Source organism: Zonotrichia albicollis, chromosome 2 (genome assembly GCF_047830755.1).
Source record: "Zonotrichia albicollis isolate bZonAlb1 chromosome 2, bZonAlb1.hap1, whole genome shotgun sequence".
NCBI lineage: Eukaryota > Metazoa > Chordata > Aves > Passeriformes > Passerellidae > Zonotrichia > Zonotrichia albicollis.
Genome location: NC_133820.1, coordinates 25,041,445 through 25,067,171, shown reverse-complemented (window position 1 = coordinate 25,067,171; position 25,727 = coordinate 25,041,445). Strand labels below are relative to the sequence as shown.

Here is a 25,727-nt window from a genome sequence, read left to right as displayed (position 1 = left end):
TGTTGCTGCCTTTTTTCTGTCTTCTGTTGTTTGTGAAGGAAAAGATTCTACCTTTTCTTGGCATGCAAAGATGTGTCACTGGATCTTTGTGTACGCTGCTTCAGCCCTTGGAGCCATTCTCCCTGAGGTTTTGGTGCTCCATCCAGTACTGCTGTTACATCCAGGAGCTGTGAAAGTTGTGTTACTGTCTGTCAGCTTTGCTGGGTGGAGCATGAACAGTTAATTTCATCATTTCTGAAGAAAAACAAAACCAAAACAACACAGAAGGGAAAACTTTGGCAGTTTGGGTGTATTTCTCCTGCTGTTAATGTTTCACAGGAGTGCACATTTTGGAGAAATGTAACTTTGGATGTATTGTCTAAGTACAGCAAAGACTCAGTAAAAGCTCTTTGAAACAAACTTATTAACCACTTGAATCTGATCACTCAAACTTTTCTAAATCAAGTCCATTGTCTAATAAAAAGACTGAATTGCTATTCTGCATTCTCTGTGGCAAATAAGGCCTCCACCTTTCTTTCACTTATGCTTAGGGCATATGTGTCTTTTTGTCCAGCAATAGAAACCTTTTCTGAAAATCCTCCTTTATAAAGTCTTTTTACAGCATCCTGTGACCATGGTTTATCAGTGCTGGTCTACTTAAGACAAAATTGCAACGAAGTTAATGAATAGGCTACAAAAATACAGAGGTTCAGAAATACTTAGAGTAATGAGTGGTGTTACTAGAACACAGTTTTTCCATCTCATTTATTCCTCTGTCCCATGGGAAGGAATAGCTAATAAAAATTAGTAAAGCAGGTGATGGAATTATTTTCTTACTATGTAATTGCAGAAGTAAGTAAATGATATGAAAATATATCAGGTCTACTCTAGATAAGTGCAGATGGTTCTCAAAAATGCAGTTTTTTACAGGGCCTTAAGGTTGTTTATTTTTCTCCTCGTGCAGAGTGAATGCACAAGGAGAGGTGAGGGTAGGGTTTGTTTGTTTGTTTACTTGGGGTTTTTTTGGTGTATGCTTCTCTGGTACAATGTTTTTATAATGACTGTGCTCATTCTTTTCAGTCAACTCTTAAATTTTCCCTTCTGTTCCTTCATGTCTATGACCCCAGGATTCTGCAGAAAATGTGTGTTCACAGGAGAAATCTTTGCATCAGCATATTAGTTTTGTATGCTCTCATTGGTTTTTAACTCTTTTAGCTTAGTTTTGCTTCCACAGAAACATCCCTTTAGCAGAAGGTACTCTTCAGAGATTTTTAAATAAGGGATTTTCAAAAATACTTGATGTAAGAAATAATAGTTCTTTGTATATTTGTATTTTTTAACCATTCCCTGTCTTAAATCACAACCTCATTTAATTAAGTAATTAATGAGTTGGGGTGGGATTAGAACAGGGAATTTTGCAGTTTGATGAGGGCTTGTCTGCAATTACGATCTTTAAGTTTATATTGACTTGCAGTTCATGGGTGAGAGAATGTGTGTTGCTAGTCTTGCTTTTACAAGAAAAAAAGTTGAAAGAGTTTCACAGATGTTCACTGTTCTGAGAAGTTCACAGGTTTTTAAAGTATATGTTTGCTGGGGGGAGGGGGCATGGCTGTACAGATGGGTTGCCAGGCAATTAATTCTTCCTACTTGGAGCAGGAGACAATCCAGCTCTCATAAGCAGTGCAGTATTATTTGCAAAAGGAAACTACCCAATACCATTTTTCCTATTCTCTTCCTTCTTTCTTCTGTCTTCCCACCTCCCTTCCTCTGCTGTGCATTTCTGAGAAACGGCTCAGGATTGATATGATAGCAGAGCTGTCATTCTCTTGAACAAAAAAAAAAAAAGTCACTTTTATTCTAGGTATTTTAATAGAGTCCCATTAAGGATGTATTGCTGACTGAAATATTGGCATGAAGGGCTCTCACTGAGCTGAGCCCAGGAATTAAGAAGTCAGGAAATGGGCTGCTGCATTGCTAAAGAACCTTGTGTGACACAGTATCTCCTGATTGGGGGGATCATTACTGCTATTATGACTCGACTTGCGTAGGAATTTTAAATTTCATCTGAATGTCAGTAATAACCCTCTTAGCAAATTATCCTGAATAAAATCACGAAGGCATTTTATATAATAGGTGTTGAATTACTGGATAGATTTGCTAATTAAATACTCTTTGTTCTGCTGCAGTTGACATTACAGGGTAAGATCTTGAACAATTATTCTCAACAGCTGTACTTTGTTAAGGGAAAAATTAACTACAAAGTTTATTTTTTTTTCTACACTTGAAATTGGCAGATTTTTGAAACGTGCTTGAAAAAATTCCATCATCCAGTTGGTAATGAGAGGATAAATATGCAGGTGTTGCTGTGAAATCAGATAACTACTGACTGCCTTATTAATGAATTTAGCAATACTTTATAACCTTCTGTTTTGTAGCTGTTGGCGCTTGCAAGTGATCTCCTGTCAGAACGGGTGGCACTAGCATATGCCAGTCACTTGATGAAGCCAACTTGTCTGTGACCCTCTTGCTGTGATTACCTACACCCACTGCTGTCCTCAGGGACAACTGAGAAATGGTTTTTGCACAGCCAGACAATTTTTTTAGTAGGGGATATTCTTTAATAAAAAAGAAAAAAAAAGGTTATCTTTCCCATTATTAATGGAATTATTTCAGAGTGTGAAGTAGAAAATGCCAGAGATTATAAAGGGAAAATTGATAGGCCTTCCTTTCTTTTCAGTATAAACTCTTCATTTTGGTGTAATTTTTCAATTTTGTTTCAGGGACTCCTGTTTGCTTTGGGAGTACAAAGGGAGAGGTAGAACCTTTCTCTGTAGGAGTTAGCTAATACATAAGAGAAAGGGTTGTGGGGTGGTGAATATGTTGGAATTTTGACTACTTTATATGAAATTTGATATCATGTACCAGTGATATATCTTGAGAATTATTTCAAAACTCCATAGAAAAGTGGTGGGGTCGAATGTCTGAATCACTCACTAGGAGATGAATAGGAGTGGAATACCCTCTTTGAGCTTCTAATTAAGATGGAATTGTGTGTGTCTGATTCCAGTGACAGGTACAGCCTAGCAGGAATCTGCAATTTAGGGCTCACCATTTTCCTGTTCTATAAAGAAGAGTGAGGACAGTTGAGGTTTCTGCACCTTTGGACTTCAGCAGAGTACAGGCATCACATTGTTTGAGTGCCTGGTTTGCAGCACCAGTGGATGGTCTTTAAATCAACTGGATGTTTTGAACTTGACCCAGAGACTGTAAATCCATAGATATCCATATGTGCTTGGGGAATAGCTCTGATGAGGACACGTGTTGTGAGTTCAGCTGTGTCAAAGTTACATCACAGTTTGGAACTGAACCTGCCTTCAAGTGCCTTGAGGGGAATATAGCTTTCAGTGCATAATTGCAGACAAAAAAAAAAGTAAAATCTTGCACTGTGGTTATGTAAAGGTTCTGAAATACTGAAGAAACTTGCCATTGGTGTTAAAGGAATGACAGTGTTGCCATCCTGTTTGTGTGCTGTTGTGTAGACGGGGGAGATTTCACCTGTTTCAGAATTCCGTGCTGTGACAGCATAGGCAGCATCACAATAGTCAAGACTCTTGCCTTCACTTTGGACTCCTTGGCCTTATGAAAATAATGAGATTTCCCTGAACATGATCTTATTCCCACTGAGCATGGACAGCTCTTGCCTGTTTGTCCTTTTTTTTTCCTCATCCCTGCTGATCTCTACTGCTCAGCTCCCTGCCATAGGCTTCTTGACTACAAGTCTTAATTCTGCCTTTTGGCAAATATGGCCAAGGAGTATTGCAATTTAATATGTGAAAAATAGTGAAGGTGAGACTTGGTTAATAAATTTGATGTAAGCTGTTCATAGTGTGTTGCCTGACTATATTTTGAGTTCCAGATTGTTTGGCTTCACCTAACAGACTCTGATCTATCATTGCTGTAACATGTTGTTCAGATTAATCCTCAAGAAAATTTAAAATATTTATGACCAGCAGGATTGGCTGAAGAAAAACTGAGGTTTCTGCTGAGTGGCAATGGAAAGGACTGAAATCAAGGAAGTGGAATCTGGAGCTGTGTGCCAGGGCACCAGGATGTTGCTAAGAAGGACATGGAGGGTACAGAGGAACTGTGGCCAAGTGACTGAAGGAATGGACCAGATGTTGGTTGTCATGCAGCTGTGCAGAATTCACCAAGCTCTTCCTCCTGCTCCAACTACACTTTTTTTTTTTCATTAAGCTCATTTGGTTGTCCCTTTTCTGTGCTCCAGCTGTAACTGTGGCTTCAGATGAGGTGCCCTCCCCACCCTCCACTGTACTGAGCATTATTAGAGGTGGAAGCAGCCTCCTACTGACATGAGGTCTCTTTAGGTATTTCTCAGGTTCAGAGATGTGCTGTTCAGAGCATTTGGAGAGTTGGGATGCCAACTCTTGGGTGAGGAACAAGCCTGGTTACACCCCTTGACTCAAGACCTCAAGACCTGTGTCCTGTCTGTATCCCAGCTCCTTGTCCCAGTTCTGATTTCCATAAGAAGTTTGCTTTTTAATGACCCATTTTGAGATCATTACAAGGGTAATCAACCTTTGACTAAGTCTTCTAAAGTGAGCGCCATCCAGGCTGGACTGAATCAGACAGGATGTTTTTGGGAAAAAATTCAATGACACCAGGAAATAAGATGATGGATATGAAAGCAACAACTGACCTAAACTACTGAAAGAGACTTAATTTTGGCACTTGCTGATTAGGTTGTATTTAAGCCATTTGATTTAGTGTTCTTTTTTCCTAAGGTAGAATGTGTGCATGCACATGCAATTTTGAGATTTGTTTTAATCTTGTTTTAGGGGAGTTAATAATAGCATTACTACAAGGTCAAACGAGAATTTACTCATGTAATAGGAGTATTGAGGTGACTGTGTGTTGCCAGGAGAGAGGTGGTTTGCTTTGTTTTGAAAGGTGAGAGCATTTGGAGTTAGCAACCTAATGGATATGTTTGCCTGTGTTAGCCTGTAATTATATCATACGCTAATCTTTGATTATTTTTTTTTTTATTTCAGATTTTGATGCATACCAAGGAGATGGTGCAGAAGGTAATGCTGAGCATTTTCATTAAACAACAACACTTAAAGAGCACACCTGGTGAAATTTTTTTTGTTCCAGGAGAACTGTAACCCAAACAGACCTGAAATCACTTGTTAGGATGCCTGGTTTACAAATGTAATCCTTCCTGATGGATTATAGCTTTTTTCTTTTCCTACCACAGATATGATCTGGACCCTGCTTGAAGCCTATGTGGGACTGTTTCAAGCAAATTAGCAACAGTGCTAATTAGAGTTTACTCATAAACCTGTTACACCATGTGTTCTAGTGATTTATTATGGTTTATTTTTTGGCATTCTTTAAACTCTGTCACAGGGTGTTTTTTGACTCTCTGGAGTTTAACATGGACATAGCCATGTTGCAGTTTTTACAGCTGCATTGATTTCCCACCACTGAAAATGTCAGGTCTTCATTTTTTTTTCAAATTAATATTTCGCAATTATATGCATCTGCCATTTTTTTGTTGTTGATGTGACATTTACTGGTGTTGGCAATTTTTCTTTTTACCTTTTTTCTTGCTATGCCTTTCATATGCACCTCAGGCTTTTTTATGTTCCTCAGTTTGTCTAGAGTTTGCTCCATTATCCAGAGTATTACACAAGTATGGCTGGTGTTTGAATACAGTCTTCTCCAAGCAGGGCATTTAAATTGTTACAAGAATCAGAAGTGATGTGAGGGGCAGAGTGTCAGTCAAAGATAAGGGGTTCAGTAAATGTTTGTGTCTATCTCTGGGTGTAATTGTTCAGTAGTTCAGCCTGGAAAGAGAAAACTTGTTGGTCATAGTAGCTAGATCCTTCTCCAAAAGGAGCATTCCCTGAAAGATCTGCTGCCCAGGGGAGCACAAACACAGGTGGTTGGAATAGCAGAAGTTAAAAGATGGGAGAGGGAAGATGGAAATATGAAGCCATCTGCATAATCTGAAAAAATGAAGAAGAGCAGCCTAATCTGGGCAGTGCTGTGGTATTCTCAGGTGCTGTCATCCACAGATTTATTTGAAATGGAGAATCTAAGTATTTTTTCTCTCCCTCTCTCTTTTTTTTTTTTTTTTTCCCCTATGGTACTGTGATGGCTGCAGATGAGATGGAATACCTAACTGTGATCATACCTTTCAAACATTTTGGCTGACTGCCTTGTCTGAATTTGCCCAGCAGTCTTGTGGAAGTGATTTTCTTGTGTCTTAGCAGTCCAAAGTTATTTCTGATCAGAATTCTTGCTGTTTCTCAAGATCAGACTTGTTCACTAACTTATTTTTCTAGTATTCATTTAGTAAAATGTTACCTATTTATATTATGTACACAACTGGACAGTGGTCTTTTAACATGTCAGTGACTGAAGTTTCTTTATTATCTTTAAATTCAAATAGGTTGTAATGAACTGTATAGACCTATGAGTAAAAGTTTACATTTTCTTGCTAGTATAATTTTTAGTGTTTAAAGGGTAATTTTTGAACCCTAAAAGTTATGTGAGACTTGTAGATGATGGAGTGGCTCTTTTTTGTTTTTCAAAGCAATTTTTTTTTTTTTTAGATGAACCTTGAAGTGATTTATGGAGACACAGATTCCATTATGATAAACACTAATAGCACCAGTTTGGATGAGGTCTTCAAGCTGGGGAATAAGGTAAGGAACTTTTTCTTTTTGAAGATTTCCTGCATAGGTCTGTGTTGTTACTCTGAGTGGAGCAAATGGTATTAAGAGAGGCTTCTGTGGCACAAGCAGACAATATACCATAAGAAAGAACTTCACAATGTGTGGAACCTATGAAGTAGTAAAAACTCAGCTATACCTGCTCTTTTTCAGGTGTAGCTGTTCTGTGCATTTTTAAAAGTGAGTAAATGAACCATTTCATTGCATAACAAGCTTTATTTACTAATCCTAAGGTAGCAGGAAAGTATCTCAATATTTGGTGAACCAAAGTGTGAGGTACAATTTCTCCTCCAAGTTAATTTCAGTTACAACATGAACAGTTCTGATTTTTTTTTTCCACAGGGGACATTTCCCAGTTTAGTTTTATATAGTTAGGTAATTTGTATGACACTCAATATGTTATCAGATTTCCAGTGGTAAGTTCAAATATTAATTTTCATGTTATACCAGATACAAAAGAGATTGATTAGGAGCTGGCAATCGATGATGTGGAAGTTTTGTGGCTCTCTGAAATTGTGGAAGAAAAGTGAGAAATATTTCAGAACTTTCTAAAGAAAAGATTTATGGGAAGCTGTTTTTGAAAGATGGAAGAAATTGTGATGAAAATGAGACCTATGGAAACTCTAAAATAAACCAAAGAAAGCAAAGATGTATTCAGTACAGTATTAAACAGAAGTAATTTAATTTTAAGGCAGAGAGTGATTCCAGGGTTTTTTAGAATACTTCTGCCTTCATGCCAGTGGGAACATTTAGAAGTAGATGCATTCAGGAGCAGAAAATGGGATAATAACTTGATATCATAACTGAGTAGCAGGAGGGCTGTTGGCATGGTAGAAAGCAGTCTTTCTTTTTTATTTGCCACATGCAAGATTTATATATAATTTCTAGTGTATATACAGTAGTCTATAAGAAAGTTTAATCTTACTCCAGTTGTGTGTGTGTGGTTTCATTCTGGTTTATTTTTTGTCCCTGTGCTCCCATTTGATGGCTAAACATTACAGAGGATAGTTAAATAAGAATAACTTTTATGAAATCTGACAGGATAAGCATGATAGGTTAAGTACATCTGAATTAGAGTCAGGTTTTCTGAGAGAATAGGTATGTGTTTAAATTTGTCAGCTGCTTAATGAGAGTAAAATCTTAAGCTTTTTTAATCCATTGTACTTCTGTATTATATATCAGGTTTTTTTAATTGAACATAAAAAAAAAGGACAGAAAGATATGTTTTGATTAAAACCATGCACAACATATAAAAAGTGAGTAAACTTATCCCTGTAAAATGGCACAATCAAACCTTGCATCAAAATTGCAGATGTTTTGGCTTTCAATATTCTTTCTGTGGCAGAAAAAAGTGATTCATATCTGTCTCATTTCACGTTTCTTGTTTGTTTGTTTGTTTATTCCTCAAGAAAGTGGCAGTGTTCTTTTTGCTAACACTTTGATCATTTGCATTTTCCTTGTTTTGAGTAATTCCTATTAAAAAAATCAGGATAAAGAATTGTCTGTTTTGATGAGGAACACTCTCAAGAAATATCTCTGCTCCACTGCATAGTAATTTCTTTCTCAAAGTTTTGTGTTCAGAGGTGAGGAATATTAACATTGCTTTAAAGCAAAACTGTAGTTTTGCTTTAATGTAGATTGTGTGGAAGGCACAGAGGTTTAATGCAAACAATTACAGTGGGAGCAGTTAGTGAGTGTACCCCTGTTCTGATGTAAAGTTTGAATTTATGAATTGTCTTCAGCAGTGAAGCATTCCTCCAAGAAATTAATTCTGATTTTTTTTATTGGAGAAAATTCTCTTATGTGCCTTCTGAATTCCCCCATCTAATGTGTGTTTTCTCTCCCACCCTTAACCCTCCAGTATTTACATCCATGCCCTTTTCAGTCATTACTTAGCAGAAGTTTTTTCTCATTTTCTGTGTGTCCTTGTGAATCACATTTGCCAGTACATTCAGTACTGAACTCTTACTGGGTTTGGAGCACTTGGTTAGTATGCTGTAAGAAAGAAAAGTGGAAAATAAAAATTGCAGAAAAATATTCAGAGGAATTGTTTGACTGTTTTAAGAAAGAAGATATGAACCTTATAGCAAAATGGTTTTTGCCTCATGATGTCCTTCAAAATTTAGAATTATACAGGAGACATCAAAGTAATGGTAATTCCTGCAATAGGGGGTACAGAGGTCTAAGAGAGAAAAACTAAGTACACACATATATGTATACACAGAAATGAAAAGTTTTTAAGGAAGGTTTTGGTTAAAATGGTAATCTGAGTTCAAAGCTAGATAGGAAACCAGTGAGATTTTATGCTGAAGGTCCTGTTCTTGGTGAGAGTATCTAGATGGCAGAAGAACTTAAATGCATATCCAACTTCAGTGAGACATGAGAAGAGGATAGTTGATAGCTGGTGGTGAAAGTGTGAGTGAATATGGATACTGAAAATGAACAGGGAAAGTTAAATTGTAAAGGAAAGAAAGTAAAGAGCAGAACATGAAGACAGAACAGGACACCTGGCATATGCAGATACTCTGCTGAAGAACATAAACTAAAAACATATGAAGAAAGAAAAAGGAAAAAGGCAAGTGGGAAACTTTCAGCCTAGCCAGTAGGTGGGTGAATGTGTACTGGAACCAAAGTTTTTGTGGAAGGTTCATGCTGTTTTGAGCTGTTGCACTTCTGTTCCCTTAGAAGAGAGGTAAGAGGTACTTGGTACTAAATAAGGACAATATATCAGTGCCATGTGAAACTTTTTTGTATGGATAAAACATATGCTGTGTGTAGAAAAACCTCACCTTTTCCTCTCAAGGAAATCAGGCTATGGAAAGGGTGTGTATTTTGTGGGGAAGGGTAAAAGAAACTTGCCTGTTTTTCCTGAACATGCACACACAGAGCTCTTGTCTGCAGTCATAGTTTTTCTCCCCTCCCTGGTTTAGGATGAGAGTGGGAAGAAAGAAAGGTGCCTTTGCGAGATAACTTTTCTATGAGACTATTTGCCTTTTCTGTCTGAGTGACCATCTCTTGTCTTTGCCTAGTAAGGAGGTCCCTACTGTGAAATCCCTTGTTTGCTTAATTTATGGGAGAGTTTAGGTGGAGTAGCCGTTCTGGTAAAATGACCTTGAGTCAGTTATCTCCAAGGTCACTTCAATCTTATGTTTATCTGCCTTCCTTAATTTGATTAAGGAGTCAGATGTACCAAGCTGTAGATACTAAAAAAGTCAATGGGTCAACCTTAATTTTAGTAGTAACTTGTAGTTACTAGTGTGCAATGAATGAATGATATGTGACCAGTCTTTAAAATGTGTATGCAAATACACAGGGTGTAATGTAACTTGTTTTAAAACTTAAGAACAATTGACTTTGTCCATTGTTAAATTGTTGCATTTGTCGTTAATGTTGGTGCATTTGCAGATCAAAAATGAAGTGAACAAGCTGTACAAATTGTTGGAAATTGATATTGATGGAATTTTTAAGTCCTTGCTATTGTTAAAGAAGAAGAAGTATGCTGCTCTGAGTGTGGAACCAACAGGAGATGGGAAATATGTAACTAAACAAGAGCTGAAAGGGCTGGATATAGTCCGGAGAGATTGGTGTGATCTTGCTAAACAGACTGGCAAGTGAGTTTCTTTGTGGCATTGTCTTCTTTGCTCTGAAACAATAAACATTTGTACTTACTTTTCTAAACACTTGATACTGTGTTTCTTGAAGATCACAGTTGTTAACTAACATCAGGACTTAGCTGATTTTTGGAGGACATGTAAACATCTGCCATTGGTAATAGGTTAGACCTGTGCTAGTCCAAATGTCACTGAATTTCACTCTCTGGTTTTGTATCTCCTGTGGAAGCTGTGCTCTTGAGTTGTCAGTGTTGTAAATGTCATTTAATAAACCAGGACTGAAATCTTGTGGAGATGGCAGATGCTGTCAGCATTTGGAGTTGTAGGTTCTAGGTCAGATGGTTTATTTCCTAAAGAAGCTGGTGCTCAGCACTTTCAGCACTCTCTAAAAAAGCTGGGAGTGCACTGGCTGCAGCCTGAGGAGGTGGTCCCTTTCTCCAAGACTGCTTCTCTTTCCTTTTGCCATGAGACTTCATTGTGATGGATACTGGATTGACTATTTATTCATTGTCGTTGCACAGGGCATTTTAATGCTTTAATTCAGTAGAAGCAACACATTTAGCATCATAGAAAGAAAGAGAGAGTGGAGAGGTGGTCATCTGGGTGCTGACTCATTGTATAATGCCTCTTGAAAACTTAAACAGCTCGTGGTCCAAATGTATCCAAAAATGAATACTTTTCACATCTGTAAAAATACACCACACACTTGCTTACTGTTCTTAAGACTTGCATTTTCTAAGAAAAGATGCATCATAATAGAAGCAAATTTTTCCAAGTTAGGAATGTATTAGTAATTAAAGCTATACAAATGTTGGAGAGTGTTCTTTAGTGACTAACTCTTCTGCAGCTGGCAGATCTTCCAACCACATTTTGCAGCAATAGGCAAGACTTTGCTTACTTGATATGTTCTCTTCTCCCCCATATCTTAAGATACCTGCTATGGAATGATAAATGGAAAAATGAATGACAGAAGAAAATAGAAAGTTGCACTTACCCATTCCAAATCATTATTTAGCATTATAACTATTTGCAGTAATTTGCTTTTAGTAAAATAAGTAAATAAATAAAACACAACATAAAATATACTGGTAAATTTCTATAAATTTTTCATCAGGCTTCATCCTTGGGCTCTTTAAAGTCTAGAGAAAATCTAGGGGAAGAGAACATTCTGTCTGTTGTAATGGTTTTGCACGTGCCAAGCTTTTCTTAATTTTAGTGCTATTTTTGCAGCTATGTAATTGGTCAGATTCTTTCTGATCAGCCCCGAGACATAATTGTGGAAAATATTCAAAGGCGACTTATAGAAATTGGAGAAAATGTGGTCAGTGGTCAGATCCCTGCAAATCAGTTTGAAATAAACAAGGTGAGTGATCTTGCACTTTTCTGTCTCAGAAAAACTTTGCTGTTCCTGCATATATTGACTGCTGACAAAAATATTTAATTCTTATGATGCTGTGAAACAGCAGGAGTTTTATTAGGTACTGAATAGTTCAGGACATGCTGTGAAGATTCTACAGTTTGAGGGGGAAAAAGCCCTACTGGGGCTGGAGGCTCCAGAATAACACCTTTGTGTCTTGTCCCATCCTGCTGTTTACCAGGCTCACTCTGCACTTTGAGAATGATATGATGTTTTCAGGGGAAGTTCTCTCCTAAGCTGTTACTTTATATTTCAGGCTTGAAATGCATAAACTGAAGAATGCATTGGAAACAAATCAAATACTCTGTTTTCTAGAAAACTCTAATAATATTTCCCTAGAAAGCTGTGTATAAAAAAGTTAATAGTCATTTTGACACCTTATTCAGGACTTTGGTGCAACAAGAAGTAAAATACTCTGCCTTGTTTACAGCAGTTTTAGCAGCAGCATTGCAGTTTTGGGAGTTTTTTTGGTAATCCTCAATGATAAAAACTGTATTTTTAGCTTCAGAGACTCCCCTTTCCTGTTGAAGAGGTGTTTCACCAGTGAATTGGGTATTACATGCCCCTCTTATGCTTCTAATAGAAGAGATCTGTCAACTGTCTATCCAAAGTCTGTTTCTTTTGCCAGCTGGACACCTGTCTGCTCTGTAAGACTTTGTCAATCAGTTAAGAAATGTGTTCAGGTTGTCATATGAGTGTAGAGAAATCACTGAATTTTATGGTTGACTCAAAAAAAGAATGTTCTGATGCAAATCTTCTAAAAGCACTTAGTGTCCCTGTAAAAGATATATATAGCAAAATGTTCACTTAAAATTCCTAAAGTTCCTTTGTTTTATTACTTCCGAAAAAAAATGTATTTAACTGTTAAGTCAAGTGTAGAAGTTGTGTCTAAGAATTGGGATGACAGTAAATATTTAAATGTAGTATTTTATTTTGTTTAAAGGAAAAAGTCATTGTGGAATGTCAGCAGTATGAGATACACAGAAGTATTTAAATTCAGTTGTACCCTCTTGCTGCAGAGCTTGTTGTGTACCCTTAGCTACACAATATTCAGATTTACTGTATGAACAGGAGTAAGAGGGTACTGTCTGGTTCTGTTTTTGTATTTTGCATAATATTGTCATCTTCAATTTAGTTTAATTTTAAAACAATTGCATTATGATCACAACATGCATTTTTCAGATAGTAATTGTAAAAACATCCTTTTGTTTTATTAATAATATTTATAAAATTTGAAGGACTGGTTCCTAGGGCTTAACATATGGCAAATAAGTTTCTTTTGTATTGCTTTGTGTTTCAGATGAACTTGTAAATAGTAGAAGGATGAAGATAGCTACTATGTGGTCTTGTCTTTTAAAGCTCTGAGAAGTAATGGATTTTTCTCATAGTTATGTTTCTGTTTTCCCCTTTGATATTTTAGGCATTGACAAAAGATCCCCAGGATTATCCTGACAAAAAAACCTTGCCACATGTGCATGTGGCCATGTGGATAAACTCTCATGGAGGCCGAAAGGTGAAGGCAGGAGACACAGTGTCATATATCATTTGTCAGGTAAAAATGTCTTTCTTTATAGCTAAATACTAGGTATTGTTTTGAGATACAGCAAAAAAATCCCAGCTTAGCTCCTGGGAAAATAGTTTTGGCATTTCTTTTTGGTGAGGTAGTCTTATATTTTAAAATAGTCTGTTGTCTGTACTACATTTAGTTTTATAGAGCATTGTGATCAGCTCAGCAACTATTTCCATATAGTGACTGGTAAAATCTCCCTGAACTCATTCATGTTTGGAGCTAGAACTTAGTTTGAAGAAAATGCCTAGTCTTCATTTTCAGCAGAAGAAAATTCTGGTGGTGAAGACCCTTTAATTTGTGGACAGATAATTGTTGTTGATTAAATAGTGTCATTGTTTTTCCAGTATCACCTTTGTCTGTTCAATTCATAGTCATTGGATCTGGTGGCACCTCTGATGTATGGACTGGGAAATTTGAGCCACTTTCTGGTTTCAGGTGTTTACCCTATGAATGCTTATCCCTATTTCACAAATATCTACTCCACTTTGGTTCTGTTAATTTTAAAAAAATAGTAGATTGAGTTAGATGGACCAAGGGATCTTTTAGGCCAAGCTGATTAACTTGACAATGTGACTATTTCAGCTCCTTCATTATTTTCAAACCAAAATATACTGTATTTGACTTAATTGAGAGTTCTTGGGCTGGCACCCCAAAGCTGCCAAGACTTTTGAGAGCTGGGCCCCGGGTGCGGCTGAGCAGTGGCACAATACGAGAGAAGAATATACTTGTTGAAAGAAGGGAGCTGAAGGAGTTGCATTGTAATTATTTTTGCAAAGCAGCTGGATGAGCTGAATAGTCCTAAATTAATTTTGTTCTGAATACTAAGTTGTCTGAAAAGAGTAGGAGGGACCAATGGCTTGCAGTCTGTCTTTATTAGTGATGGGTTTTCAGTCCATCATTGCTGACCCTATTGAAACCAGTAGCTCGTCTTAAATGAAAAAGTGAAGGTGTGATGTATTAATGCATTTGTTCTATTTTGCTTTAAAAAAATCAAAAAAGAGACTATACTTAGCAAAAAGCCCCCCAAACAGTTGTGATGCTTCACCCTACCCTGCCCCGTTCCTATAAATGTTTACATCTATTACAGAATCTTGCAAAAATACTGCTTTGAGTTTTGCGCTAAGATTTTTGACACACATTAGAAATAATATTTCCTAGGGCAGTTGAGGAGTGGGATTACAATTCTACAGATTTAACTGAGTTATATTTTCCAAGAGTACTGTCGTCTTGGATCTGATACTTAATTCCTCCATGTATATTGTTTTCAATTTAGTTATTGCCTTCCCAAATTGAATTATTTTATCCTTATCTTCCTCTTTCAAGTTAGAGAAGAATGTAATGTATATTTTAACCTCTAAATGCTGTTTCTCTTTTTGCTTGAGATGTCACCATATATTTCTTTCAGTATTTCTGAATATTTTACAATTTCCTCTTTCTAATCAATGCTGTTGCCTCTGTGATTTATTCATATGCCAATGAGTGCTGGCCCATTTTCTGACCATTCATTCTATTAATATCTTTATAGAATTAAAGAATATAAATTTCTTAGCAAAACAGATATAGTTTTGATATCCACGACTTAGAATTTGCTTGTTGTGCAAAATGATAATGCTGGTTTAGTACAAAGTGAATCCAAAATGCATGCCCTCTGTGTATTTTTAACTGGGCTGATGGCTACAATGTGTTTTCATTGTGCATTTCAGAATTGACAGATGGGACTGTTTACTCTGTCTCCTCGTACTGATTTGCACGTGTAGGCTACAATAATACAAGCTGGTTTTGCATTCTTGAACTTGCTAGTTGATGCCAGCATCAGCAATGCAGTTTTTTTACTACTGCTGGATTTGTATTGGATGCATAATAAATCAACCAAAAGAGTGTGTAATGATTTTGCATTAAAATTATACATAATATTTGAAGCATAATCCTTTGTATAGAGTTTTTTCACACTTTGTTTTGTATGTGTCTCCTTAGGATGGATCAGATCTCAGTGCCAACCAGCGAGCATATGCTCCAGAACAGTTAAAAAAGCAAGAAAATCTAAAGATTGATTATCAGTACTACCTGTCACAGCAAATACATCCAGTAGTTGCTAGAATATGTATGCCCATAGAGGGAATTGACTCTGTTCTTATTGCAACGTGGTTAGGTAAGTATTCTAAATTCAGTTTATTTGAAGAATTTCAAGACCCAAAGAGAGAGGTTTTAATGTATGTTTCTCAACAGAAATGCTTCCCCAGATCGGTCTTTTTACATTGAACAATAGCTTGTGTTTCACAGCCTGTAGAAAGCAGTGTGGACTCTAATACTAATTCTGCAGAATAGTATTTTTTCAGAAAGTGATCACTAACATGAATTTAATCTTACAATCCTTGTTCAGAGTTACAAAATCTGCTTTTCAGAAATGACAGTACTATTGCATGTCTCTGAGATTTCAAGTTACTAAAGGAGTTCTGGAGTGTGTAATATTTTTCCAGAGAGAAATGCTGGCATTTCTGGCATCTTCCCAGGGGGGGAAAAAGTCATAATTACAATGAAAGAATACAAATTTTTACTAGGATGTAAGTGAAGACTTGATTGCTAGACCTGACTTAGCGGATAATAGAAACATAAAATCTTAGTAACAGTGTTAACTGTTTCATATGGTGGAATTAAGTGGTCCCAAAACCAAGAAGTGCTGTCAAAAAAATATAACTAATGTTAGTGATCCATGAAATCAACAGTTTTAATTCAAATGAGCAACAGGGAATTGCTCTTGTTAGAGTTTTTTTCCTTTTAAAAGGATGTCTCAGAATTAGAGATTTTTCTGCCCAACTGTGATTGCCTCTTCTCTTTTCCCTGGGCTTCTTACTTAGAAAAACTGAAAGGTTGAAAATTTGTTAACAGTTCTATTGGGTCTTTGTTCTTGAAAATGCTGTGCTCTGTGTGTGTATTCCTTTTAGTGTTGTTTCCTCCTCAAAAGTGATTAACCATCAGACTTGACTGATCTTGATAAACAGAAATTTTGTGATTTGTAACTCACACGTAGTTCGTTATTTTCAAAAGTGTTGTTCAAGGACATGAAAAAGTTGTTAATTTTGCTGGCTATGAAATTATTGGCAAGACTGCCTTTTCTCTGAAAGAACTTCTAGAGAGTTGCACTCTGTCAGTTTAATAGTTTGTGTTTTGCCTGTGTCTACAGGAAGTTCAGACCTGCAGAAATTAATTTATTCAGAATATTGCAATGCTCATAGGAAGAGTTAGTTGTCAGCATTTTGTGTTTAGGTAAAGGAGGCCAAGATCCAGGATTTGGCCAATTAAAAATCAACTGGTAGAGGATAGTCTCAGGACCCTTAACCTGTGTAACTGCATCTCTGTAGCTCCCTTAGTAGCAGCTGAATAGCTTGGAGATTGTACTTGGAATGTGTGCAAGAAAGGTGCCTTGCTGTTTCTCAGGAAGGAGGATGATAACCATGAAGGATCTTAATCTCCCAAGACAATCCTTGTACATGCAGCTTTTTCCATCTCCATTTCTGAGTGGTTGAGAAGGGGTTGAAGGCACAAATTCTGCCTTTTCTGAGTCAGCAAAGGTGTCTCTTGGAGGCATTTGCTGTTCTACATGTCCTCAACAGCTCTCATGCTCTGAGGAGGTGCCAGCCCTACTCCACACATGCAGGCTGACCACACAAATCATCCTGTTTATTATGTGGCAAGGCCTTGGTATCCAACTTTCCCTTGATGTCAGAGTTGACTGTGTGGCATGCCTGACTGAAAAGGTCAAGCACTCTTGGTTAGGTTGAAGGGGTTTAAAATAGGCAGCAAAGTTGTACTTCATTTAGGTAAAAGACAGGAACGATTTCTAAAGCTAGTTTATTTTTATTGGCAAAGATTGTTAGTCTTGTAGAGTTAAGCTCAAATTCAGAGCTCTTACTCACAACAGGTTAGATTTTCAGAAAAGACTGGCTTCCTTCAGACACCTAAATTAACTACCCAGATCTTAAGAACTCTCTGCCACTTGATAGGCACAGAAGGTCCTGCCACTGTTTGCAAGTTCCTGTGCTGCTTTTTGCACTGTAGTACATTCCAGATGAAGATTTCTTTTATGGTCTGTAATAACATCATGCAGCTGAGAGTTTATTAATAGTCCACAATTGTCAGTCTGAAAACCTGTATGTATCTGTTACAGTCTTAGATTTGAAGTGTGTTCAGTTTGACCTTGCTGTACAGTCAAAATTTTATCACCTTCCCCAGCTTTGTTTTCTTGGGGAAGCTTAAATTGTGCTTGAGGGTAAAGTCAGGTCTCTTTCAAGACTTCTGATCTGCTTAGGTTTTGATATACAGCACTTGATCAGGGCTGTACATTAGTCATTGCAAGCTGAAGTTATCTTACAGGGTTTTTAAAATGCTACTGGAGGCATAGTCAAGTGGTTTTCTTTCATAAAAATCAAAAATCCTTTGTAAGATACAAAAGAGTGCAGGATACTTGAGTCCATCTTGGTAAAACAAGCAAATATGGAAACTGTTAACTGATCTGTGATGCTAAGTTGGGCTTTTTTACTTAGTATTTTCATCATGATATACATCCAAATTCCCATTGTTTTTCCCATCTTGTTGCAAAAAGGCACACTTTCCCATTCTGAAGGATATATAAGCATCATATCTATGGACCAAAACCTGTTGCATTCTCACTGTGAGTTTCTTCTTCCACTGATCACATTTATTGTATTATGTAGAATATGTGTTTGTGCAGGGAGAGTGGTTGTAGAAAAATGATCTTGGCTGCATGTGTAACAGAATCTTCAATAATGCATGTTTCTAAGGTGAGTGTTTGCTGTCACCCTGCTAGTCTGAGTAGATAAAATTGAACTCTGCTGGGGAAGCTTGGCTCACATCAAAGTGCTGAAAAGTTCTTTGTTCTGTCTGTGCTCAAAGCAAGTAATTTTAAAAATTATATTCGACACTGAAGAACTGGAGCAAATGATGCAACTTAAAAATTGCAGAGAACCCCTTAAATATAATGTTTCTTCACTATGGAACCAAGTGGAAAAGCACCTTTTGTTTTGGGGCATTGTAGGAGGTCTGCTGAGCTTTGAGAGATGGAAGCTCGTTGTTCCTAAAAACGAGAACCTCCTGGGCATACTCCTGCATTCACTCTCTGTCTTGAAGTTTCTGTGGAAATGCAGTGACAAGATGAGGATTGTCTCAGTTAGTAAAACTAAATAAAGTCTGCAATCTAATCAGTTATATCATTGAATAAATCTGATCTTCCTAAGTCTTGGAGACCTGACTTCATCCTTAAGATATCCAGCTTTTAAACTGGAAGAACTGTATAGCACAGCAATTCTCTTACTGTATTTCAAATAAGGGTTTTTTTGCATGAGTTACATGAGTACTGCTCCTTGTCTGAAAGAAAAGTTCCATCTTATTTGTGTGTTGTCAGAAATAAGCAGACATTATGGAAGCAGAGTTCTTTAACGATGAGACTTCTGTAGCTGTTACTGCAGAATATTATTTGCTTCAAATGATGGAAGTTGATGACTGCTGTCCTAGACAGTGTCATGATGTTCTGAAAGAGGTGTGTGCTGCTGCCTTAGAGGGATGTGCACGTTGGTGCTCTGCAGATTGCTAGGCATTGGGCATTTCTTAGGAAGGCTGTCTGATTTTAGGGAGTCATTACTGGCTCCTGATGAGGCTTGTCATTAGGAGCACTTCCCAGTTCTGCTCCCTGCTTTGAGGTGGTGTCGATGTGTTAGCTGCTTCTTGTAAGGACACCCACCAGCACCAAATATATTGGTTTTTTAAATTGTCTTTTAAAAAAAATATTGTTAGAGAATTGTTCAGTTGTCTTTAATGTTGTGTGTGGCAGCTGCACAGACAGGCTCTCCAGACAGAAACCAGGATGGATGCTCTCCTTGTGGCATGCAGAATTTACCTGAGGTTTTGACTTTTTTTGTTGTTTTGCTCACATTAAGGAGTGAAGTGAAAGGACAGCGATGAAAATTAAGATTAAAGTAGTGACAAAACTTCATGACAATACAATAAGTAGCCCTAGAGCATGTGGACTTTGCTGTTTGTGTGCTGGCTGGGTGTTCTGAGATGCTCCAGTCCTGCTCAGAACCTGAGAATCGCTAAAGTGCGTTGGTGTTAATAAAAGAAAGAATGAAAATATGAATGAATAAAAGAGACAACTCTAAGATGGATAAATAAAAGAAGAAATACCGATGTGAGTGCGCAAACGAAGGGCCCGGCCGGGCGGGCGGCCCCGCGGGCCCCGCTGCAGTGCGCGGCGCCGGCCGCGGGGTGGCAGCACCGGCTGCCGATTCCCGGCCTCCCGTGCGGGGTCCCTGGGGAAAGGTGCGGGCGGAGCCGCCGCGGCCCCCGAGCACCTGCGGCTGGAATGCGGCATCCCGGGAACGGGCCCCGGGAACGAACCCCGGGCACAGCCCCCGGGAACGGCCCCCGGGCACAGCCCCCGGGAACAGCCCCGAGCACAGCCTCGGGAACAGCCCCCGGCCCCCGCACGGCGGCCCGGCGGCCGCGGCGCCCCTGTGCCCGCGGGGGAAGGAAGGGCACAAGCCATCCGCAGAAATGTTGCTTTTAAAATACTGCGTTTGGTTAAAAATCTCTGACCTTTTTTTTCAGGTTCTTGGGTGACCCGCTTAGCTTGCCAGTTAGTAATGGTTTTAATAATTCTGTTGAATAATTAAGGAACACTTCCCCGAACTTAGTTGTGTTAATTAGTTTGGTCACCCCACACGTCTGTCATGTCGCAGTGCTTTGTCCTGCATCCAGCCTTGAGGTTTTGGTGAGCTGATAAAGCTCACCTGCAGTGCAGGTAATTTAATGATAGCCATGAAGACTTTTTTTCTGTCAGAGTGAGTCAAAGTTGCTTTGATTTTTATTTCTTCTTGATGTCATGAGGAAAAAAAAATTAAAAAAAAGGAGTTCAAAGTTCACTGATTGGTCTCATCCTATTAATTAAAAAAATTACCAAAACCAGCTATTATTTTTTTTCCCACTGCCCAATTAGATATCCCCTGTTTTGTGTAACAAGTAAAATAATGTGACCAGTGTGACCTGGACTGAGAGGATACCTGTTAGGTGCTGAAGTGGATTAACTGAACCAACTAACTATTCCTGAAAGGAGATAATAAATAGAATAGTTCCTAATTCCACAAGATAATTAAGGTAGGCATGTTCTTTCAAAGCCTGATTTGGAGTCCCTTTTATTTCACTGTGGCTGTTTGCACACCAAAACTTATATGCTTGGTTCAGCACAATATTTTTTTGGGTTTTTTTCTGGCCAAAACAGCTAAGAAAATTCAGAGATAGGTGTGATTTAAATTCTTACAATCAATTTTTTTCCCTGTTAAATTAAAATAAAATGACCAATACTTAGTCACTGTTTTTGACTCAGTGTTGGAGAACTGCAGTTGTCTGATGACCAGAATTTGTCTCCTTTTATTTTTAGTGAGCTACTTTCCTCCATATTTGTGTTTTGGGAAAAAACCAAAGATTCCTAGCTGAACTGTAATGGTGTCTATATCAGAAAGTTAGAATGATGTTTTTTCATTCCACTTCTGAACTCAGAGTAAACTGAGATTTTTTGTTTTCACCATTACTGTCTTAGATCCAACCTACTGCATAGTTGTTTTTTTGCAAAATCTGAATACTGAACTCAGTTCCCTTTCTAAACCTTTTATCTACTACCTGTGTGCTGCATATGTATTACCAACCCTTCTATTAAAAAAAAAAGCCAGAAAAAACCCCTACAGTCTTTTTTGGGGGATACCATGTGTATTAAAGTGTAAAATATGCTATTAGCTGTGTATTTTACTTTTGCCTTTTTACTTTAAATGAATAGTGGAGAACTGTATTAAAAGTTTAGAAACCTCCTGGAGGTGAATTGTTAACCTTTCTGCATTGACATGTTTTTCTTTTGGCAAAATTGGTAAGATTGAATAAATTTTAGTGAAACCCATATTCTATCAAGAAGCAAATAAATTTATTTGGCAATGCAATTTTTCCTTGTGCTTGAATTTGTTTTAAGACTATGACATAAAAATTCAGAATAGTGGTATTAAAGTCAAACATATAAAATATTTTATATAAAGACAATTTATATCTGCCTGTATAACACAGGTGTTATAAGTGCAATAATATTTGCGTAGTTTAACTGAATATTGTTCCTAACCATTGTCTTTAAATGTCACAGTACAGTTATAGTAAGGTGAAGGTTCACTTTCTATTTGTAGTCTTGGTTACATTTCTTATAGGAATTATTACATTTTTTAAACTGAAGTTTATACAGGATATGGTTTAACACAATGTATTCTGTTACTTGGCTTAATGTCTGTTAAAAATATTATTAAAGTGCTTCTCTGATCTTTTTGTTTTACTACTAAAGTGAGCCATAGTTTTCGGAGGGTTTTCTCCTACGTGCTCATTCGATTAAATTTTTTTTCTGAACATGTGTCTTTTCCTAAAGTTAACAAAAACCCCCTGTAAATGAGATGCATGGACTTTTAAAATGTTGCACATGACAAAGGATGACAGAACTTGAGGATTTTATTAAGTTTACTTTGGCAGTCTTATTCCTAGAACAGTGAACTTCGTGCTTGCTTGCTTATTTACTTATTTGTGGTTGAATCAGTATTTCTGGGATCTCTTTTGTGTATTTATTTGTTTAAAATCTTGAGTTCTGGCAATCAAAAATAAAGCACTTTGTCTCCTGCGCTGCGATTTTAAATGCTGCTGCTGAATTTTAACCACTGCATTAGATTGAAACCTCCATGCTGTTAACCACTGAGCCAAAATGAAATCGACCACTGCATTGAAATCAGAGTTGGCAGTTGTGTACGGACTTGAAGGAGTTGGTAATAGCAGTGCACCCGCGTTTCTTTAATGGGGTTTTTATTCCCTGTTTTTGGTATTAATAGTGCCATTTTGATTTAAAGACTGTTTCTTAATCACGATGCACATTTTTATTGAAATATTTTCAATGTAACTTAAGAAGGAAATAACAATAAAGCTATCCTTTAGGAGTGGTTTCCTCAGAAACAAAATGTTCTCTTGCATACTCCCATGATAATGCAGCGTGCTTGTTTTATTTATAAAGCAATCTTGCGTAAGAAGATAAGTAAGATTATTTCTTCATGTCTCGTGAACCTTTATTCGTGGTTAAAAATTGTAGAATGTATTTATGTTTTATAGAGGAAGTTTTGCTAAGGAGAGATTTTCAGCTTCTGAATTTACATTTTGTAACTTTCTTTTGAATCTGCTTCACCAAGCATATGAAAAATAAGCCTGCTTGCATGGTTGACCTCTTAGTCTTTTGAAATTTTTGTTTCTTTATTAATAGGACTGGATCCCTCCCAATTCAGAGTCCATCACCATTACCATAAAGATGAGAATGATGCCTTGGTTGGTGGCCCAGCTCAGCTCACTGATGAGGAGAAATATAGGGATTGTGAAAGATTCAAGTTTTGCTGCCTCAAATGCGGAACAGAAAATATTTATGACAATGTCTTTGATGGTTCGGTTAGTTGGTTTTTTTGTTTGTTTCATTTCTGCTCATTGGTGAGAGAGAAAAATGCTTGTAGAGAGAACAGCTTTTCAGATAAGATTCAAATGATGTAGGAGAAGATACCATGTTGTTTCAGTCCTGCTATTTATAGCTTTGGAGCAGATAATTGCTGATAGGATAGTGCTGAAATATTTTTTCCCATTTTTGCATTTCAGCTGCGTCGTCTTGCAGAGCGTGTGAGATTATCTGGCTTCATTAATCTGTTTGCCCACAGTCGTGAATGATTGTGCTGTTACTTTTTAAAGGAATCCTTATCTTAACACCTTAGTAACTTCTAGTTCTCTATTTAATAAAACTTTTGTATAGCAGTGGCAGTTTCTTATCCTCAATCATATTAATTGGAACAAAGTGCTTTTTAAACTTGTGTTTATCTTGCTGCATCCCACCTCCCTTCTTGAGAGTAAGGTTTTTCTATCTTATCTTTCCTTCTGTCTCTGTGAATTGAATAAAAAGTCATAGGGGTACATTCTTGTTGAGAAGTTCTGCCAAAAAATGTATCTCTGACCTTGGACCACATCTTGAAGTGGGGCCAAGTATTTAACTCTACAGCATGTTATGTATGTATTAGTCATCGGCAAATTAGCGAGCTTCAGAGTAGTGAAAACCTTGAAACTGAAAGCAAATAAATCTTTTATCTAAATTAAAAGTAATTATTTTAAGTTAATTTGGACAAACAGCAGATGTTTTGCATTTTTTGAATCAAAATAAAGCGGTCTTTGGAAGCATGTAAGAGGAAAAGACACAAATCGAGTGATACTCTGTGAATCCTTGACTTTTTTTCATTGCAGCTGTAAATAAGACAGTTAATTGCATGTAGACTTGACAAGTTGCAGATGGGCTAACTGGAGAGGAGTGGATGTCAAACTCCTTAAAAAAAATATAACCCCACCACCAAGCCACAAAACAAATCCTGAAACCAAGCCAGAAATCTCCTCTATTTCACCTGGAACTGATTAGTGTTGTGAGTGGGGGTTTAACCAAGATGGCTCACAACAGCTGAGTCTTAACTTGCAAGAAAGTTTTCTGAAGCTGTATGACTGTCCAGCCTACCAGACTGGTGTTACATTGTGAGAATTCCACAAACTTAATTTTAGCTGTTCACGCAGCACTTCCAGGTCCTGAAATTTTAATGTCAGGTGTTCAGAAGGTTTTAAAAATAAGGGAATGAGATGGTGCAAAACTGTAAGAGCTGTTCTTTGAACTTGGAGAAAATTAAAGATGATAATGTGATTTTTCTTTATGTGGTTTGTCTCTACAGCCCTGTTGGTAATTTCATAATTGGTATCTACAAGGTTGATTTCAAAGTTCTGATCAGTGGACTGAGGCTGAAGTTTGTCTCTGATAAAACAATAAACCTGGATTTGTTTAGGTGAAGATGGGGGACCATGATTTGTTCATAGAGGTTTGGTTTTATTTACTCAGCATCTCTTTTTTAATTATTTATTAGTGGTGTGTTCTCTAAAAGAGCTTTCCTTAAGAACAGAATAAAGATATCTCTGCCCTGCAGTTTTCCATATGGGTGTGGCCAACCATGATGGCAAGAAAGAAGGCCCAGATGTTATGGGCCCTTTAAGACTGTTACTTTTAAAAATATATGTATTATGTCTAAACTTCTGCTTCCATCTTCTGTCATAATGATTCTGTTTTTACACTTCTGTTTTCAGGGGCGGTTTATTGAACCCAGCTTGCAGAGGTGCAGCAAGACAGAATGTGAGGAGCCTCCTTTCAACTATGTGGTTCAAATGAACAACAAGTTACTGCTGGATATTAGACGCCACATCATAAAATACTACAGTGTAAGTATGCAGAAAGGGGTTTTTCAAATATTGCTGAGGTTTTAGTGACTGTCATGTAACCCTTTTTTTGTGTGGTGTAAAGTAGTAGCATGCAGCATCAACCCAACCAACTTTCTGAAAATAAAACAATCAGTGAATTAAAAAATGAATTTAGAATGTTTGTTTTCTCAGTTCAACCTCAAGATAGATATATTTACATTTCTGTTACTGTTTGTGTCAGCATTATTACAGATGTAGTAGCTCTGTTTTCCAGATCTTTTGCCAGAGTGCGTTATCTCAATGCTTTTAGAAAAATCTGTGAAGCTTATCAAATATGTAGGTATCAGTTTCTCATGTAATTGAAATATGATTCTCTTTCTTCAACTCAAATTGATATATATTGTCTTACACTGTGAAAAGGAAACTCCAATATAGCTCTGTAAAATTCTTTAAAGGACTGTGGGAAGGGAAGCACTATGAATCTTTCTTAAAATTGATTGGGAAGGGAAAAAAATGAGAAGAATGGGTAGGTAATTAAATTTATATAATTCTCTTTTTTTGAGGGGTAGTGCAAGAAATCCAGAGTACCAGTGGTGATGGTTGGCTTTGTATGGCATTGTGGGGAAAAAAGGTGTAGTATTTAAAATTCCTATCTTCTCACTATCCAACATTAGGACAAAATCCACCATGCTTTTTAACTTATATCAATGTAGTTTGTATTTCTAATATGCTAGAAGCTTCATATTTTGTGAATTGGCATCTAGCTATTTTGGTCAAATTTTCATAGAGCATCTTATGCTATTGCCTGCCTGCTTGTTTTTATTGTCCAGCATTGCCTGCTTACAGAGCTGCTGGAGGGGCATAAATTTTGAAGACATTCATAACCTTTGTGACCTTCATAACTTTTGATACACCCAAAAAAGTAAATAGTTTTTGAAAATTTAGCCTGTACCAAATGTCAGTGATGTACCTAATTTGTTCTGTGTTTTCTCAAGTATTACAGAATTCTTTTGCAAACAGCAACTACAATGCTAAGAATTATTTCTATGGTT

The 25,727-nt window shown here is 37.2% G+C and overlaps 1 protein-coding gene across 1 annotated transcript in view; it reads left to right on the top strand.

Moving 5' to 3' along the window:
- The window catches only part of POLA1 (DNA polymerase alpha 1, catalytic subunit), a 186,488-nt gene that overhangs the window by 60,426 nt on the left and 100,335 nt on the right, over positions 1-25,727 (top strand). Inside the window, 8 exon segments of the mRNA XM_026791818.2 lie at positions 5,049-5,081; positions 6,618-6,710; positions 10,143-10,348; positions 11,579-11,711; positions 13,186-13,317; positions 15,310-15,484; positions 22,676-22,854; positions 24,565-24,696. Of these exon segments, the coding sequence (XP_026647619.2) occupies positions 5,049-5,081; positions 6,618-6,710; positions 10,143-10,348; positions 11,579-11,711; positions 13,186-13,317; positions 15,310-15,484; positions 22,676-22,854; positions 24,565-24,696 (1,083 nt within the window).